At 39.0% G+C, this 16,094-nt stretch overlaps 1 protein-coding gene across 9 annotated transcripts; it reads left to right on the forward strand.

Moving 5' to 3' along the window:
• The first annotated feature begins 10,451 nt into the window (after positions 1 to 10,451).
• LOC103696964 (uncharacterized) lies at positions 10,452 to 15,421 on the forward strand. 9 transcript variants are annotated; one of them, XR_602486.4, is made up of 5 exons: positions 10,452 to 10,781; positions 11,248 to 11,477; positions 11,651 to 12,851; positions 14,730 to 14,811; positions 15,055 to 15,421. XR_602486.4 is itself a non-coding variant. In XM_008778702.4 (5 exons), the coding sequence occupies exons 2-4, from the start codon at positions 11,256 to 11,258 to the stop codon at positions 14,764 to 14,766; spliced, it is 1,491 nt and encodes a 496-aa protein (XP_008776924.1). In that variant the 5' UTR covers positions 10,452 to 10,781; positions 11,248 to 11,255; the 3' UTR covers positions 14,767 to 14,811; positions 15,055 to 15,421. The 9 variants fall into 9 exon arrangements, 8 of the variants coding, with proteins under 8 accessions (XP_008776924.1, XP_008776925.1, XP_088577248.1 ...); XM_008778702.4 differs by having other exon boundaries at positions 14,699 to 14,811; XM_008778703.4 differs by having other exon boundaries at positions 14,767 to 14,811.
• Positions 15,422 to 16,094: the final 673 nt, after the last annotated feature.

The raw sequence follows: 16,094 nt of genomic DNA on the forward strand, positions 1-16,094 counted from the left end.
AAAGAAAGGGGGTCTTTGGGTGGACTGACCCTCAATGTGGGAAGATCCAAATGGGGTTGTCATTTTGATCTTTTAACTCTTGGGTGGAAGAGTTTAGGCTCTGATACCACTTGTTGCCCAGATAGACAACCCAAGAGGGGGGGTGAATTGGGTTTTAAAATAATTTGAATAATTAAAACGATGTGGTTGACTAATTAAAAACTATTGCAAGTTATTTAATTAATGCTAAGTGCTGTGAGTGATGTGAGGGGAAGAAGAAGAGAGACAATCCAACACAAACACAAGGTTTTATAGTGGTTCGGAGCTAACCCTTGCTCCTACGTCCACTCCCCAAGTCTCACTTGGGAATTCACTATAACCCCCTTGGATTACAGCCGGTTGTTTTCCAAGCTCACAACCAAACTTGTTGTTTTACGAGCTCACAACGAACTCGGTCGGTTTTTCCAGGCTCACCGACTAGAACCGCCCCGATTGTTTTTCCGGGATCACAATCAAACCCTTACATACATTGGTTTTAACTCGGCTCACCAACCAACCTCAATCCCCTTGATTCAATCCCCGATTGAACCAAGTAAATACAAGTTGTAGAAAGAAAACAGAAAATGAGCTTCTCAAAAAGCAGATGAAAACAATATGAACAATAAATGAAGTTAAGAAGCCTCAAACGCTTTTAGATTGGAGATGAGGAATGGCTTCTTAAACTTCTGGTCTCCTCTTGAAAGAGTAGTCGACTTGAATGCAGGAGGAGGCTTTAATTGCTGGGAAGATGTAGTTGGAAGCAGTAAATGCAGATCTTCCTCTTTTTCGTTGAAGAGCACGTTGCAGAGCTTGAATGCTTGATTAGTTGGAGTGGAATGGTTGTTCTCTGCCTTGCTACAGTCCTCTGTGGCTATTTAAGCCAACCCCCACGGAAACTAGCCGTTAGAGTGCTTTTTCTGCCCGTTCTGAACACTCTGCGCAGCCTAACAATATGACCGTTGGTGGGTTGGAGTCGACTCGCGCGATCAGGAGTCGACTCGGCTGTAGCGGGAGTCGACTCAAGCTTTTCCGGAGTCGACTCGGCAACTGTTCCAAATTTGAATTAAAGTTGCCTTCACGACTGGGAGTCGACTCGTCTTGACCTGGAGTCGACTCGTCAACTTCTGGAGCTGACTTGGCAATTTTGGAGTCGGCTCATCCACTGAAGTCCATGGATCCAATTTTGAATTTTATCCACTCGAGTCGACTCGACTGTCCTGGGAGTCGACTCGAATCTCAGAGCCCGAACTCCCGATCCTCTGTCTTTTGGCTCGTCCAGTCTTGGAGTCGACTCGAACTTCCTTGGAGTCGACTCGGCTCTCAGTTTCCGAAAGATGGTCTTCTGCCTTTTGACGTGAAGCTGTCTTGGAGTCGACTCGAGCTGTCTGGGAGTCGACTCGAATCTCAGAGGCAGTAACTTGGTTTTCTGTCTGTCTTGGGGTCGCGGTGTCTTGGAGTCGACTCGCGTATTGCGGGAGTCGACTCGAATCTCAGAGTCCATAAAATGCTCTCTGACTTTTTCTTTGTGTACCGCTGAGAGTCGACTCTTGCTTTCTCTGGAGTCGACTTGCCACCTATCGGAGTCGACTCGCGTTCCACTGGAGTCGACTCGAATCTCAGACCCGAAAACTGTTCTCTGACTTTTCTGCCTGTGACTGCTTGGAGTCGACTCTTACTTCCTTGGAGTCGACTCGGTGAACATCGGAGTCGACTCGCGCACTTCGGGAGTCGACTCGCTGACAGGTTCTGAGTTGAAGCTTTCTGTCCTTCTGTCTGTTCTCAGTCGGAGTCGACTCGTACTTATCTGGAGTCGACTCGAGCTCGTGCCAGTGAACTTGATACGCTTGGAGTCGACTCGTGATACTCGGGAGTCGACTCGAGTCTCAGACATTGGTTCAAACAGACTCCTTAACTTATCCAAAAATTATGAACCAAGTCTTGGGACACTTAGACAGGATTTTCACTGAAACACTCAATTGAATTCATTAGTAATCAAAAGATATACTCAAATGTTTTGAGCTCATCAAAATCAAATGGAGTTTTAATCAATCACTCCACAAAGTGTCCAGGCTTTTTGCACTCATAACAAACATATTGCTCCTTATTTTTTTTGCTTTGCTCCCTCTTGATTATAGGCCTTTTCCTGAAATTTTCTCTATTTCTTCTGAAGAATTTTCTGAACTTTCTTGTAATCAGGGCCATTTCCTCACTGTTATCAGGTTCAGAATCCTCACTCTCATCCTCATGCAGAGTGGATTAAGAGCGATGGTTCTGCGCTTCTTGGGTTCATCCTCCTCAAGGTTCGGTTTCATTGAGAGCTCATGAGTCATTAAGGAACCCAGCAGTTCTTCCAGTGGGAGAGAGTTGAGATCTTTGGCTTCTTGAATGGCAATGACCTTTGCTTCCCATGCTCTAGGAAGAGATCTAAGAATTTTTCGAACAAAATCATTGTTAGAGTAAGATCTACCAAGGCTTTTCAGGCCGTTTATAATATCAGTGAATCTAGTAAACATTTCAGTTATAGATTCACTGTTTTCCATTCTAAATAATTCATACTTATGCACTAGCATACTGATTTTAGATTCTTTGACCTGGTTAGTGCCTTCATGTGTAACTTCCAGCCTATCCCATATTTCTTTAGCAGTCATGCAAATAGATATATGATTAACCTTATTTGCATCTATAGAATAGTAAAGAACATTCATGGCTTTTGCATTCAGCTGAGCCATTTTTTTATCATGGTCATTCCATTCAATCTCAGGTTTGAATAAGGTGATGCCATCAACAATTTTAGTTGGTGTGTGAGGTCCATTAATAATTACAGTCCATAAATCATAGTCAAGTGCTTGAATAAAAATTCTCATACGAGCTTTTCAATAAGTAAAATTTGTGCCATTGAAAAGAGATGGTCTATTGGTAGATTGCCCTTCGGCAACAGAGGATCCCATAGTGGCTGCCATGACCTTTAACTCTTGATTGTTAGATCAAAAAGTTTCTGGGAGTACCAGGCTCTGATACCACTTGTTGCCCAGAGGTGCAGCCCAAGAGGGGGGGTGAATTAGGTCTCTTTAAAAAATAATTAAAGTTAAAACGTATGGAGAGTATGAGTTACTATTATCTTATAGATTCAGCAGCGGAAATAAGATTGCACAAATACGATAGTGAATAAAGTTAGGAAAGCAGTCAGAAATATGCAAAGAAAGGAAGAGAAGAACCACAATCACAAACACCAAGATTTATAGTGGTTCGGTGCACTTTCAGCACGTACGTCCACTTCTCAAGCCTAGCTTGAGATTTCACTATAACCCACCAGATTATAGCTTGATTGTTTTCCGGACTCATAATCAAAACCCAGTTGGTTTTTTCAAGCAACCAACCGAAAATCTTTTGTTTTTCGGAATCACAAACAACCCAGTTGGTTTTCAGATAAACCAACCAAAAACTTTACACCGTTTGTTTTTCGGGGCTTACAAACAACCTAGTTGGTTTTCAGATAAACCAACCAGAAACTTTTTCCTTGCTGAATATTCCCAATTGAGCAACTTTCAATGAGGCTTAGAAGAGCCTTTACAAGTTTCAAATCAATGAAACTATTACAGCAGCAATTAATCCAACTAAAAGAATGCTGTAACTAGAAACTTAAAGCTTCAGAGCATATAAAGAATAAATCAATGAAAGTAAAAGTTGAAACCGATGAAGAAGTTGGCTGTGGAAGGATGTTCCAATGTCCGAACAGCAGTTCTTCACGATGCAGTGAGAAACTTCGACTGATCTCTTCACAAGAGAAAGTTTCAGATTACAATGCTGGTGAGGATGATGAACTGTTAAGCTTTTTTTCTCTTTTTCTCAATGAAAACCTTTTGTTTTCAATAGAATTTTTTTCCTTTCCTTGTTTTTTCCATTCTGAGGTTCCCTCATATTTACAGATAAATTCTTCGGCGGGATTTGAATTCCTTTTTTTCCGTTCTGATAAGAATCTTTTTCTGTTACAGAAGAAGACAAAAGTCGTTCACAACTTTCCATTGTGGTCCCAGCAGTACAAGGGTCGACTCATATAACCTAGGGGTCGACTCATGTTCATTCTGGATCGGCACTTCAAAGGGTCAACTCTTAATTCTTAAGGGTCGGCTCATCTTCATCAGGAGTCGCCTCTTTAAATATAAGGGTCGACTCATCGTCTTCAGGAGTCGCCTCTTTAAATGCAAGAGTCGGCTCATACCATAATTTTTCGGCTGTCGCTTAAACTGAGCTGGGGTCGACTCTTCAAACGCAAGGGTCGACTCTTCAATTTCGGAGGTCGACTCATTTTGAACAAGGGTCGACTCTTCAAGCTTCTCTCAGGCGGTAAAAACTTTTTGTTTACTTTAAACTATACAAGGGTTGACTCATGTATTGTGGGGGTCGACTCATTGACTGTATTCTTTGAATAAAACTTATCAGAATCAACTTAAACTTGTCCTTTTTGCTTAGGAGTTGACTCAAGTTTTTCAAACAGAAAACTTTAGACTTCATCTCTGATCTCCATAGATTAGATTATGATCATTTTCTTTTGGAACATGTCCAATGAGATGTTTGCGAAGAACTTATAATTTTGCAGTGCTTCATTCCTTCTGATTTTTCTTAACTTAGAAATCTTCATAATTAGGCCAATGTCATTAGTACAAAACATGATCTCAAGTATTTTGTAATCATCAAAATTCATCCTTTAGGGTTGACAGTATGAAAGGCTAAATAACTTTTTGATAAAAAGTAACGTTTCAAGAGAAAATGTTGATAAAACTCTCTTTATCAAAAAGAAAGATTCTGATATCTTAATTGCTAAAATATATGTTGATGACATTATTTTTGGTGCTACTAATAAAGCTTTATGTGAAGATTTTGCTAAGCTCATATAGGGTGAGTTTTAGATGAGTATGATAGGTGAGCTAATCTTCTTTCTCAGACTCCAAGTTTAGCAAACAAGAGAAGGTATCTTCATTAGCCAAAGTAAGTATACAAGAAAAATCTTAAAGAAGTTTGGCATAGAGGATACAAAGCAAATAGGTACGCTTATGACCCCATCTTGTAAGATTGACAAAGATAAGCTAAGTAAATCTATCAATTTAAAGCTGTATAGAAGCATGATAGGATCTCTACTTTATCTTACAATTAGTAGGCCAGATATAATATTCAGCATTTGCTTATGTGCAAGATATCAATCAAATCCTAAAGAATCACACTTAAGTGCTGTTAAAAGAATAATGAAATATCTATTAGGCACATAAAATCTAGGCCTATGGTACTCTAAGGACTCTACAGTTGACTTAATTGGCTATTCAGATGTTGATCTTGCCGGTTGTAGACTAGACAGAAAAAGTACAAGTAGAACTTGCCAATTTTTTGGAACTAATTTAATTTTTTGGTTTAGCAAGAAACAAAATTTAGTTGCATTGTCAATAGCCGAGGCTGAATACATTGCAGCTGGGAGCTGTTGTGCTCAAATATTATGGATCAAACAACAACTTGAAGATTCTGGCATTAAATTAAACAAAATCTCCATAAGATGTGATATCACAAGTGCCATAAATTTAACCAAGAATCCAATTCAACACTCAAGATCCAAACACATAGAAATAAGACATCATTTTATAAGGGATCATGTTCAAAATGAAAATATCATAATTGAATTTGTTAGCACTAAAAAACAAATTGCCGGCATTTTCACCAAACCTCTAATTAAGAAAGATTTAATGAAATAAGAGAAGAGCTATGTATTTGTGACCCATTTTGATTAAAATCATAGTACAAACTTTGTTTGATTGAATGCTTACATGATTAACTCCTATTATTCTCATTGATTAAATCATATTCGGAGAATCTCAATTTGAAAATTCGAGTCTTGACTAATGAAGAGACGACTCATAGTAATGAGAAGTCGACTCATGAAGTGAGGGGGAGAGTCTGCATCATATAGAGGTCTAAAACAACTTCGTCTCAAGTAGAAGGGATGACTCACCCAAGTCGGGAGTCGACCCGCGCTTTACTTAACTCGACTCATGAAATAAATGAGTCGACCCTCGCTGTTCCGAAATAGTTTTTTTTTGAAACATTATTCACTTAGTCAAGAGTCGACCCCCATTCCACAGAACACTTCAGTCATTCCAAAATTTTCCTTTTCGTCATCTTCCTTTCCAAAAACCAAAAACCAAAAATCCTAAAACCCTAGAGTGGTCCCGGCCGGTCCCTCATGGCTCCTAGGAAGCAAATCACTTTTGGTCCCAAAAGAAAACAACCAATTATGCAACAAAAAAGAAGATCAAGAGCACGATCGGACAGAATGGTGGAACCCACAAATCCGTCATCATCTCAATAAGAAACTGTCCCGTCCTCATCCGTTCCATCACCATCATTTTCCTTTCCGAGACTCATACTTTCTGCACGTTATCCATCCGAACAGTGTCAACAGGAAGAAAGGTAGATTTTCAGTTTTTAGAAAGGGAAGGGCTTCAAATAGGAACAAATTTGAAGGAGATGGATGGAAATATATATGTTCACTAGACCTTCCGACCTACCTCGACATGGTTAAAGAGTTCTATGGCAATGCTAGGTATGGTCTCGATTAGATCTCTTCAAGGGTCAGCGAAGTTCCTATCTTAATCACGGAAGAAATTTTAGGGAATGTGATCTCGTCAAGGGTCAGGGAAGTTCCTATCTTGGTCTTGTTAAGATCAATAAAAAAACTTGTAAAATTCTTTTTGATAGCGGGAGTTGCATCAACGCCACTGCTTCAGGAGTTGTATTTCGTCTCAGCCTGAAATCTACCCCTCATCCCCACCCGTATAAAGTAGCATGGGTAGACAATACATCCATCTCTGTATCAAAAAGATGCATCGTCCCAATTCAATTCCTATCATATAAGGACGAAATTTGGTGTGACTGCATTCCAATGGATGTAGGTTAGGTCATCTTAGGAAGATCTTGGCTATACGATTTGGACGTTACACTTCATGGACGTTCGAACTCGTGTAGTTTCAGTTTTCAAGATCAAAAAATTAGACTGAACCAATGCTTTCTAGAGAGTCCGCCCTTAAAAAGAAGAGTGATGACCTGCGTAAAAACGAACCACTTTACATCATTACTTCGAAAGAGGTAGTAAAAGATATCGAGAGCCGATCACCCATATTTACACTTGTGGCTCGAGTTATCAGTGTGGAATCCAGTTTTGAATACCCAACTGCCGTAGCTCCTCTTCTGAAGGAGTTTCACTCTGTCTTCCCTGATGATCTTCCGAATGCACTTTCTCTGATGCGTGATATCCAGCACGCAATTGATTTAGTTCCGTGAGCATCTCTGCCCAACCTTTTTCATCATAGGCTCAACCCAAATGAGTATGCTAGGACTTGGAATTTAGTGTTACCAACAGTTGAGTTTGCATATAATAATTCGATCAATAAGTCTATAGGCATGAGTCCGTTCAAAGTGGTGCATAGTTATAAACCTAAACAGCCCATAGACCTGATCCCCATATCTCATCAGCATAGATTATCTGAGTCTGCACATTCATTTGCATTGCACCTGCATTCATTGAATCAAAAAATTAGCAAACGCATTTACTCTAATAACTTAAAATATAAATTTCTTGCTAATTTGCACAGATGTTATAAAAAGCTAACTGTAGGAGATTATATCATGGTAAGAATTAGCGCTGAACGACTTCATTTGAAAACGTTCAAGAAATTGCAAGCTTGTAGTACGGGACCGTGCAAAGTCTTAAAGAAAATCAGTTCGAATGCTTATGTTGTGGATCTTTCTGAGGACTATAGGATTAGTGCAATATTTAATATTGAAGATTTAGTCCCCTGCAAAAAGGCAGCCTTGATGATAACCCTAACCCATTACTAATTCTTGAGCCGCCACCTCCCAAATTTCATGTACGCAGAGAACAAATAGAGCATATATTAGATGAGCATGTTATGTCATCCAGAAAAGGCGGTTACCAATGTTACCTTGTTCGGTGAAAGGCCGACCAGATTCTAACGTGACGCGGATTTTCAGAGTAGTACGCAGCTAGCCAGACCTGCACTCGACGGGGTCGAGTTTTTTTCACCTGGAAAGAGTTGATGGGGACATCAGAATTGTTTGGTCAGACAATCGAGCCATCAGAGCTGCTCACTCACGTTTGCGCTAAGGATTAACATCATTATGGCTAGGAGATGATCTTGAGCTACCGGGTTGAGTCAGGCCCCAGATTGGGTTTATTTGAGTCGGCTTCATTTTCTGCATTTTGCTTTTGTTTGATCAAGTCAATTTGGTAATTTGTTTTTGTTTTAGTCAAGTCAATTTGGTCAGTTGTTTTATTATTAGACAAGTCAATTGAGTTAGTTATTAAGTCATATAATTTGGTCGAGTGATTGGATTGATTTTAGTATATGATCAATTAATTGACTTAGTCAATTGATTAAATTGATGTAAGGGTCCAAGTTTGGTATGTAGTCAATTGATTGACCTGATATAAGGCCTATATAAAGGCCACCCCTCTTATGAATTAGGGCATTGAAAATTGAATAAAACTTAGCCCCCTTTTCTTCTTCTTCTTTCTCCTCTCGTTCTCTCCTTCTCTTCTTCCTTCTCTTTCCCTCTCCTCCCCTGCAATGGTCCTCCATCAGATGGTAAACTCCCAGAGGACTAGGGAGAAGCCTGGCGGCTAAAATGTTAAGCTGCACGCTATGCCTTGCCGGAGGGAAAGCTTTACAGGAGGACATTCAGTCTACCCCTTGGTGGAGAACCACTGCAGGGAGGAGAGGGAAGGAGGAGAAAGAAGAGAAAGAGAGGAGAAGGAAGAAGAAGAGAAGAAGAGAAGGAGAGGAGGAGGAGGAAGAAGAAGAAGAAAGGAGGATAGAATTTTTATTCAATCATTAAATGCCCTAATTCATGAGTGGGGTGGCCTTTATATAGGCCTTACATCATGAATTGACCAAGTCAATTAATTGACAACTAACCAAACTTGGACCCTTCAATTAATTGACTAAGTCAATCAATTGATTACATACCAAAATCGATCCAATCACTCGACCCAATTATATGACTCAATTGACTTGATTAATAACAAAACAGCTGACCAATTGACTTAACTAAAACAACAGTAAATAATACAATAAAATAAAAGTGTCTCAGACTCAAATGGACCCAATCTGGATCTGACTCAATCTAGTGGTGCAAGATCATCTTCGAGATATAACGATGTCAATCCCTAGTACAAACGTGAGGGAGCGGCTCTGATGTCCCCATCAGATGGTTTCGTCTAGCTTGAGTCGGTCGCCGAGCTAACTCGTCATTGGGCCGAACTGAGATATCTCGATTTCTCAGGTCAACCACTTTTTGTTTACTCGTCTCGGCTTTTAGGTCGGCTTGGGGGGGAGTCCCGACTAGAATGCTTTGGAGAATTTTTGAGTGAGCCAAGATTGCCACATGGATATGAATTTGACTGCGCCATATCATCATACTCCTGAATGCTACATCAAGAAGTTACATGGCAGTTGAGACAAAAAAAAAAACTAGGTGTTTTAAGTCTTCTGTATCTAATATTAAAAATATATTATGTTTTATAAATTAGATTATTGTGATTGATCTCAACAAGATTTAAACCGAATCACATGTAAGGAAGTCTCAGATTAAACTTCTTATTCCACGTGGACTTGAATCCTCATCTGTAACTTCTATGGGTGAGAAATCAGGATTATCTGTGCGGCTAGATCATCAAATTAAAGTTGACCCTGGAACCAACCATTTTGTTTTGGCTCCACATTACTCAATTGGATTGATTTCAATCAAAATATTGATCTTAATTGGCTCATTGAGAGGTCAATAGAGCCAATATCGATCCAATTTGAGTCGCTTGTTGGATATCTCAAACACGGTGGTTTGGATGAAAGTTGGGGTACCACCTTTGGTCCACAACCCACCTTGTAACATACTAGCATGTGACATTTGCTTCCGCTTGGTGGATTCCTCACACTCCCGTTATTTTTGTTGCTTGCTGTCTACCTTCATCCACACCGTCCAAATTACATAAATATCCCATATTGCATTGATCTCAACAAACGGAGACGTTTCTAAGAACTCCAAAAGACTGGCATTTCCACCTCTTTATCCAGTTAAACAAAAGCCTCGAAAATATCACGTTATCATCAACTAATAATAATTATTCCTTCTAAAAGTTAAATATTTGTAATTATTTCTTTAAAATACATATATTTATTTTCTCGATTCGATGGCTAATAGTTGATAAGCCTCCTATATAGCGTATGCATACAAACGCTTACCGGCATAAAAGACCATCGGATAAAAATAAAAATAATGTATTTTATATACATTTATAGTAAAATAGAATACTTAATTTTTTAAAAATCCAACGCACAAACATCGCTACTCGTCACCTTCGCCACTCATTTCTTATAAAGGGTCGCCCACTGCCTTCTTCCCTCTTTATATTCGCTTCGTTTCTTCTTTACATAGACATGAATATCTTAAACCATTTCTCGTTCCTTCCCTCGTGAAATGAATCAAGCGGAATTGGAGGAAGAAAAGAAGGTGGTAAAAGTAGTAGGAATAGAGGGGACGAAATTTATTTGGATCTGCTAACGTATATCATGCATATATATATATAAACAAAGGAAGAAGGGATGGTGGGGAGAGGGCAGAGATGAGGAGGCGTTCTGCTATACTTCTGATGCCGAAGACTGCCAGATCTTAGGAAAAAAGGCCGATCAATCCGCCTTAGATCGGTGAGCACTTCCTTCCTCCTTCTTCGTATGCCACTTATCTTTTGTTATCTGATCGAGTCTTGGAGTCATGGATTCTTTGGATGGGATCCTCAAAGGATCTGAGTTTTCTTCGATCGGATTCAGAAGAATTCATTGCCTATCTTGCTATTGCTTGCTGGATTTATCCTTATATTCTTTGGCTCCATCACTGGATCCTTCTTTTGGATCATCTGATATTTTTTGTTTCTCACCCAATTCGCCAAATTTAATCAATAATTAGGTATAGGTAGGTACGATTTTGTATAAGAATCGTTTTTCCGTTTCGAATTGTATATTTAAGCTTGGATCTGACACTGAACGATTGTATATCCATTTAACTGGGTGTGTTTGATTCCATTTGATTAGTGGAGAAAACCGATGCTTTCTAAATTGGGTGTTTAGATGCATGGGATGATGATGATGATGGATTGTGTGGTCATAATTGCAGAAGAGAGAATGGAGTCCGATCTTGGCAAGCTCTTCATTGGCGGGATCTCCTGGGATACCAATGAAGACCGCCTACGGGAGTACTTCAAGACTTATGGGGAGGTGGTTGAGGCTGTAATCATGAAGGACCGGACTACCGGCCGTGCCCGTGGTTTCGGGTTCGTCGTGTTTGCAGACCCTGCTGTGGCTGAGAGAGTCCTCATGGAGATGCACGTAATCGATGGCCGCAAGGTAACTTCTGATTTCTTCTAGTTTCATATTAATTGTTGTAGTTCAATCTCATTTGAGGCAATGCTGATGGTAAATTATGGTTATGGATTTGGAATGTCATCAATTAAGAGAATTGTCGACAAGCAAATTTGTCTATGTTAAAATCTACTATTGGGTCGATGAATAATCCTCAGGTGGAGGTGAAAAAAGCTGTTCCCAGGGTTGATCAGCACATCCTTAATAGAAACAACACCAGTATTCATGGTTCTCCAGGTCCTGGCCGCACCAAGAAGATATTTGTGGGAGGCTTGCCACCAAATATAACAGAGAGTGACTTCAAAAAGTACTTTGAACAGTTTGGGAATATCACTGATGTCGTCGTGATGTATGATCACAACACTCAGAGGCCAAGGGGGTTTGGATTCGTCACTTATGACTTGGAGGATGCTGTGGATCAGGTATTGCTTAAAACCTTTCATGAGCTAAATGGTAAGATGGTTGAGGTCAAGAGAGCTGTTCCTAAAGAATCGTCCCCAGCGCCCAACATGCGCTCATCTATAGGGGGATGTAATTATGGCCTGAATCGGGTTAATAGCTTTCTTAATGGGCATACTCAGGGTTACAATTCAAGCTCAGTATGTGGATATGGAATGAGAATGGATGGTAGATTGGGACCAGTAGCAAGTGCACAGATTGGGTTCTCTTCTTTTAGTCCTGGTTTCAGTATGGGGATGAGTTTTGAGCCTGGTATGAACACAAGCTTCGCGGGAACTTCAAGCTTCAACAACAACCTTGGATATGGGCGAGGTTTGAACCCTTACTATAGTGGAAATTCAAGTAGGTATCATAGTTCTATTGGTAATATTGGAGGTAGTGGTAATACTGGGTCAGTTTTTAGTTTAATGGCTCGTAATGCGTGGGGTATTGGTGGCATTAACTACGCTACAAACTCTGCAAGTTCTGATGCCTACATGACCTCAGGAAGTAGGAGTTTCAGTAGCTTTGGCAATAGTAGCCTGAACTGGGCTGGATCTTCTTCACTTATTTCAGCTCAGGGTGGGGGCAATGGATCAGACTATAATAATGGAAGCTTGAGTTATGAAACTGGTGAGAATAACCTCGGTTTGGGCCCCGGCAGTTTTGGAAGGAGTGGTCGAACTGGAGCTGCTAACACTTCCCTTACTGCAACAACCGGTGGGTATGAAGGAGATTATGCGGAGCTATATGGTGGTAGTTCAGTTTATGGAGACCCAACTTGGCGGTCAGCATCCTCTGAATTTGGTGGCACTGGCTCATTTGATTACCGGTTTGGGAATGCCACCTCAGATATAACAGGCAAGAGCTCTGTAGCTTATATGGGTGGCTATAATGTTACTAGTGGACACCCAAATAGAGGTAAGAAATTTATTTGATTCTATCAAAATGCCTGAAAGATGCATCTATTTTTCAATTTATAAACTCAAGAAAGGTATTTTGGTCTTTGGAAATCTGTGGATCTTTTGAAGTGGTTGGCAAAGCTGTGGGAAAAAGGAAGAGCCAAAATGTACACATAAACATAAACAACCATGTTTAGGCTAGGCTTGCTATATGAAAGGGTAAATTAAACATGCTTGACCAAGCTTCTTATTAAGCCACGCCCGATTCTATTTATTTTTGCAAGCCTATAGTGTTCAGACTCCTTCGGTTTATAAGTCAAGTTATAAAATCTGTTTGATCTCAGTTCATTTCCTAGATGAGCGCTAGGCTGAGCTTAAGCAAGCCGATTACCTTGCCAATCCTAAGCTGTTCATGAATTGCTCAGACTGTTTGTGGCCTTACATTGGATTCATGCCCATTCCTGACATGCATGGGCTGAGCTGCATAACTTAATGCTTACAGAAGCAACAACAAAATAGATGCCTGCCTGCAACCGAAATTCTCTCTATGTCAATCTGTTTTGCTTAGCGCATGCAGCAGTTGTTTGAATAGCATCTTGCACCCCTCAAGAATCCATATGAAGATTTTAAGGGTGTAAATTTAAGGTCATGCAAGTGGAGTTCTATTTGATTTATCCTGAAAGTAAATTCATCTTTTTGCTTCCTGTCTTTTGGAACTAAATTATTTTCTTAAAATGTTCTCTTCTGCATCTAGCCAAGATTTTGTTGAGGACACATATCTGGCTTATAAATATGCACCTCAACAAGGCCTGAAGGATTTGCTTGTGTTATTGCAAGTATAACAACATTAATCTGCCTCCATCGCTGTGAAGCGGGTCTTGTTGGTTTTGAGTTCAGCACTCTCCAGATCCAATTCATGTCATCTGAGTGAAAAGTTCAGGTTGGATAGGGTTTTGGATTGAATTTATTGATCCATAATGTTTCTTTGGGTTGAATTAGGTCAAGAATTTTCCAACCACAAACCATTAGAAGAATGAAATTTGTTAGTTTTATGCTGAACATACCTGCAAGAACATAGTAGTAAAACAACATGGCAACATTTTTGACATTATTAACAACTATTTTCTTACAAAACTGAAACGGGTTATTGACAACAACAAAAATTGTCATCAGCATTGATGATTAACTGCGTAAATGTTATTGGCCAAAAGGAAAAAAAAATGCTTTCTTAAATTGGAGGGATGTAAAAAAGTGGTGTTTTATTGGGGTTCAGTTGGTGTTAGTGATCCATGTTTAATCTATGTTTGCAATGGGTCATACTTTTCCTTCTAGGTTTAGTCCAAATGACTTCAGTTCAGACCGAACATGGTTGTTTCAGGTCAGATCCTGATCAGAAGCAAGTTTCTTCTTTTAACCCAATCCAGCTGCTACCCTAGTGTGCACCTAGGCAATGGAGATTTCCATTCTAAAGAGAATTAATATCTACCCTCGAATTTGGTTTGGTATTCTGTATTTGACTTGAACAATCAAAACGTTGATTCCAGGAACTTTTTCTAACAAGGAATTATTTCTGAGAAAGTCGACAAATTTATACTCGATTTCACTGTCTAATGACTTTACAATATGTTTCAGTTATATTGCCATTTAAATGGAATTTTATTCAATTCTTTTTCTGCACATAGTAATGATTCTCATGACTTCTGTAAACGTAATGCACAAATGAATGCCCAATGGCTGACTTTATTATATTGGATTATATTGCTTTAAATATTAAGCAAATAATAGTGACGAGATTTTCTTCATCTGATGTCACTTAAGCATGTGTATGATAATTTTTTTAAACATTCTTATGTCCTTGTCTTGTAGATTCTAATATGAGGAAATTTATGCTTGGCAGAGGGCTGACATTTTTGCGTGCATTTTTTCCATCTTAGATATGTTCTTGTCAAGATTGGAGCAGAGTTATTGTGAGTGGAAATGTATGAAACTTTTCTTTCACAAAACTGGAGTTTCAATTTCTCTTTTTATTCTTTATATATATAAGTGAAGATTCCTGATTTTCTAATGTTTAAAAGGGTGAACCTTGGTGCAACGGTGAGGTTGCTCTACTGTGATATGGAGGTCATAGATTCGAAACACGGAAGCAACATCTCCATATGCGGCCTCATGCACTAGGCTGCCCTATTGTTTTATAATGTTTAATTGTTGATGAACATGTGCAGGAATTGCTGCATATGAAGATTATGAAGGTTTTGATTGGTGAAGAATCCAGTACATCAGGTGCCTGCCTGCAAAGTTTACATATCCCGTATATTATATGGGTTAGTTATTCAAATAGAGCTAACCAGGGAGATGTTCAGAAATCCAGATTTAGAGAATTTAAAGATAAAAAGATTTTGTGTAAGGTTTGGGATTTGAATTTAATTTCTACATTGGGTGTGCTTTATTTCTTGGGACTTGGTTGAGATGTAATATCTGATTGCGGGATATATTCGGAAGAGTGTTCAGATTTATGACAGCAATGTGCCAAATAAACTTCTAGTATTGTTCAAAACAAACAGAAAAGAAGGAAAGCAAACTACTTTAATATCTGGCAACATTGTTGCTTCTTGTCGGTATATTCCTTCATGTTTTTTCCTTCAATCCTACTTCGGGTGTACCAGATACTAGGTTGGGTTGCTGGTGTACAAGTACCAGGGATTCCATCTAGATGCCTAAAATAAAACATTAAACATTTTAAATCATTTCTATAGTAAAAAGTCTTCAATAGTGATCATTGTAGTTTCTCCATTCTTTATTGCCTTTGTTTGGTTTTTGGACTTTGTAGAATCATCCAGGATAGGACATTAGCTGTTTCTCAATTTAACTTGTACATGGGTATACCGAATCTTTTGAAATGCTTTCTAATTTGGAATTTGCAAGAAAAGTACACTTTATTTTCAATTATGCAAAACATACGTCATTTGTAATGATTTTATAACTAATCTATTTTGGACCTTACTGGGTTATTATACCCCTGCCCTCACGGTGCGTTAACCTACATTGCATGCATCCATTACCACTATTTTCTCATAAGAATAGCCGTTACTAAGCATGTACATTTATGTGAGCGGATGGCATTAATGGTCTAGTAAAATTTAAAGTAGCTTATTTTTACAAATAATAAGGATAAGAAGAAGAAGGAAAACAGTAATAATCCACAAATAAATATAAAAAAAATCTTTTTTGCTTATTGAAAGTAAAGTTGAACTTTTTCTACAAA

Source organism: Phoenix dactylifera, chromosome 1, assembly GCF_051530095.1.
Source record: "Phoenix dactylifera cultivar Ajwa chromosome 1, Ajwa_hap1_PhDact_Kaust_v1.1, whole genome shotgun sequence".
In the NCBI taxonomy this organism is placed as follows: domain Eukaryota; kingdom Viridiplantae; phylum Streptophyta; class Magnoliopsida; order Arecales; family Arecaceae; genus Phoenix; species Phoenix dactylifera.

Bases quoted from the DNA above. Each gene is read 5' to 3' on its own strand.
- LOC103696964 (XM_088721119.1), top strand. From the start codon at position 11,256: ATGGAGTCCGATCTTGGCAAGCTCTTCATTGGCGGGATCTCCTGGGAT. The intron at 11,478-11,650 runs GTAACTTCTGAT...AATAATCCTCAG, and splicing joins ACGTAATCGATGGCCGCAAG to GTGGAGGTGAAAAAAGCTGT. The intron at 12,852-14,766 runs GTAAGAAATTTA...TTTCCATCTTAG, and splicing joins TAGTGGACACCCAAATAGAG to ATATGTTCTTGTCAAGATTG.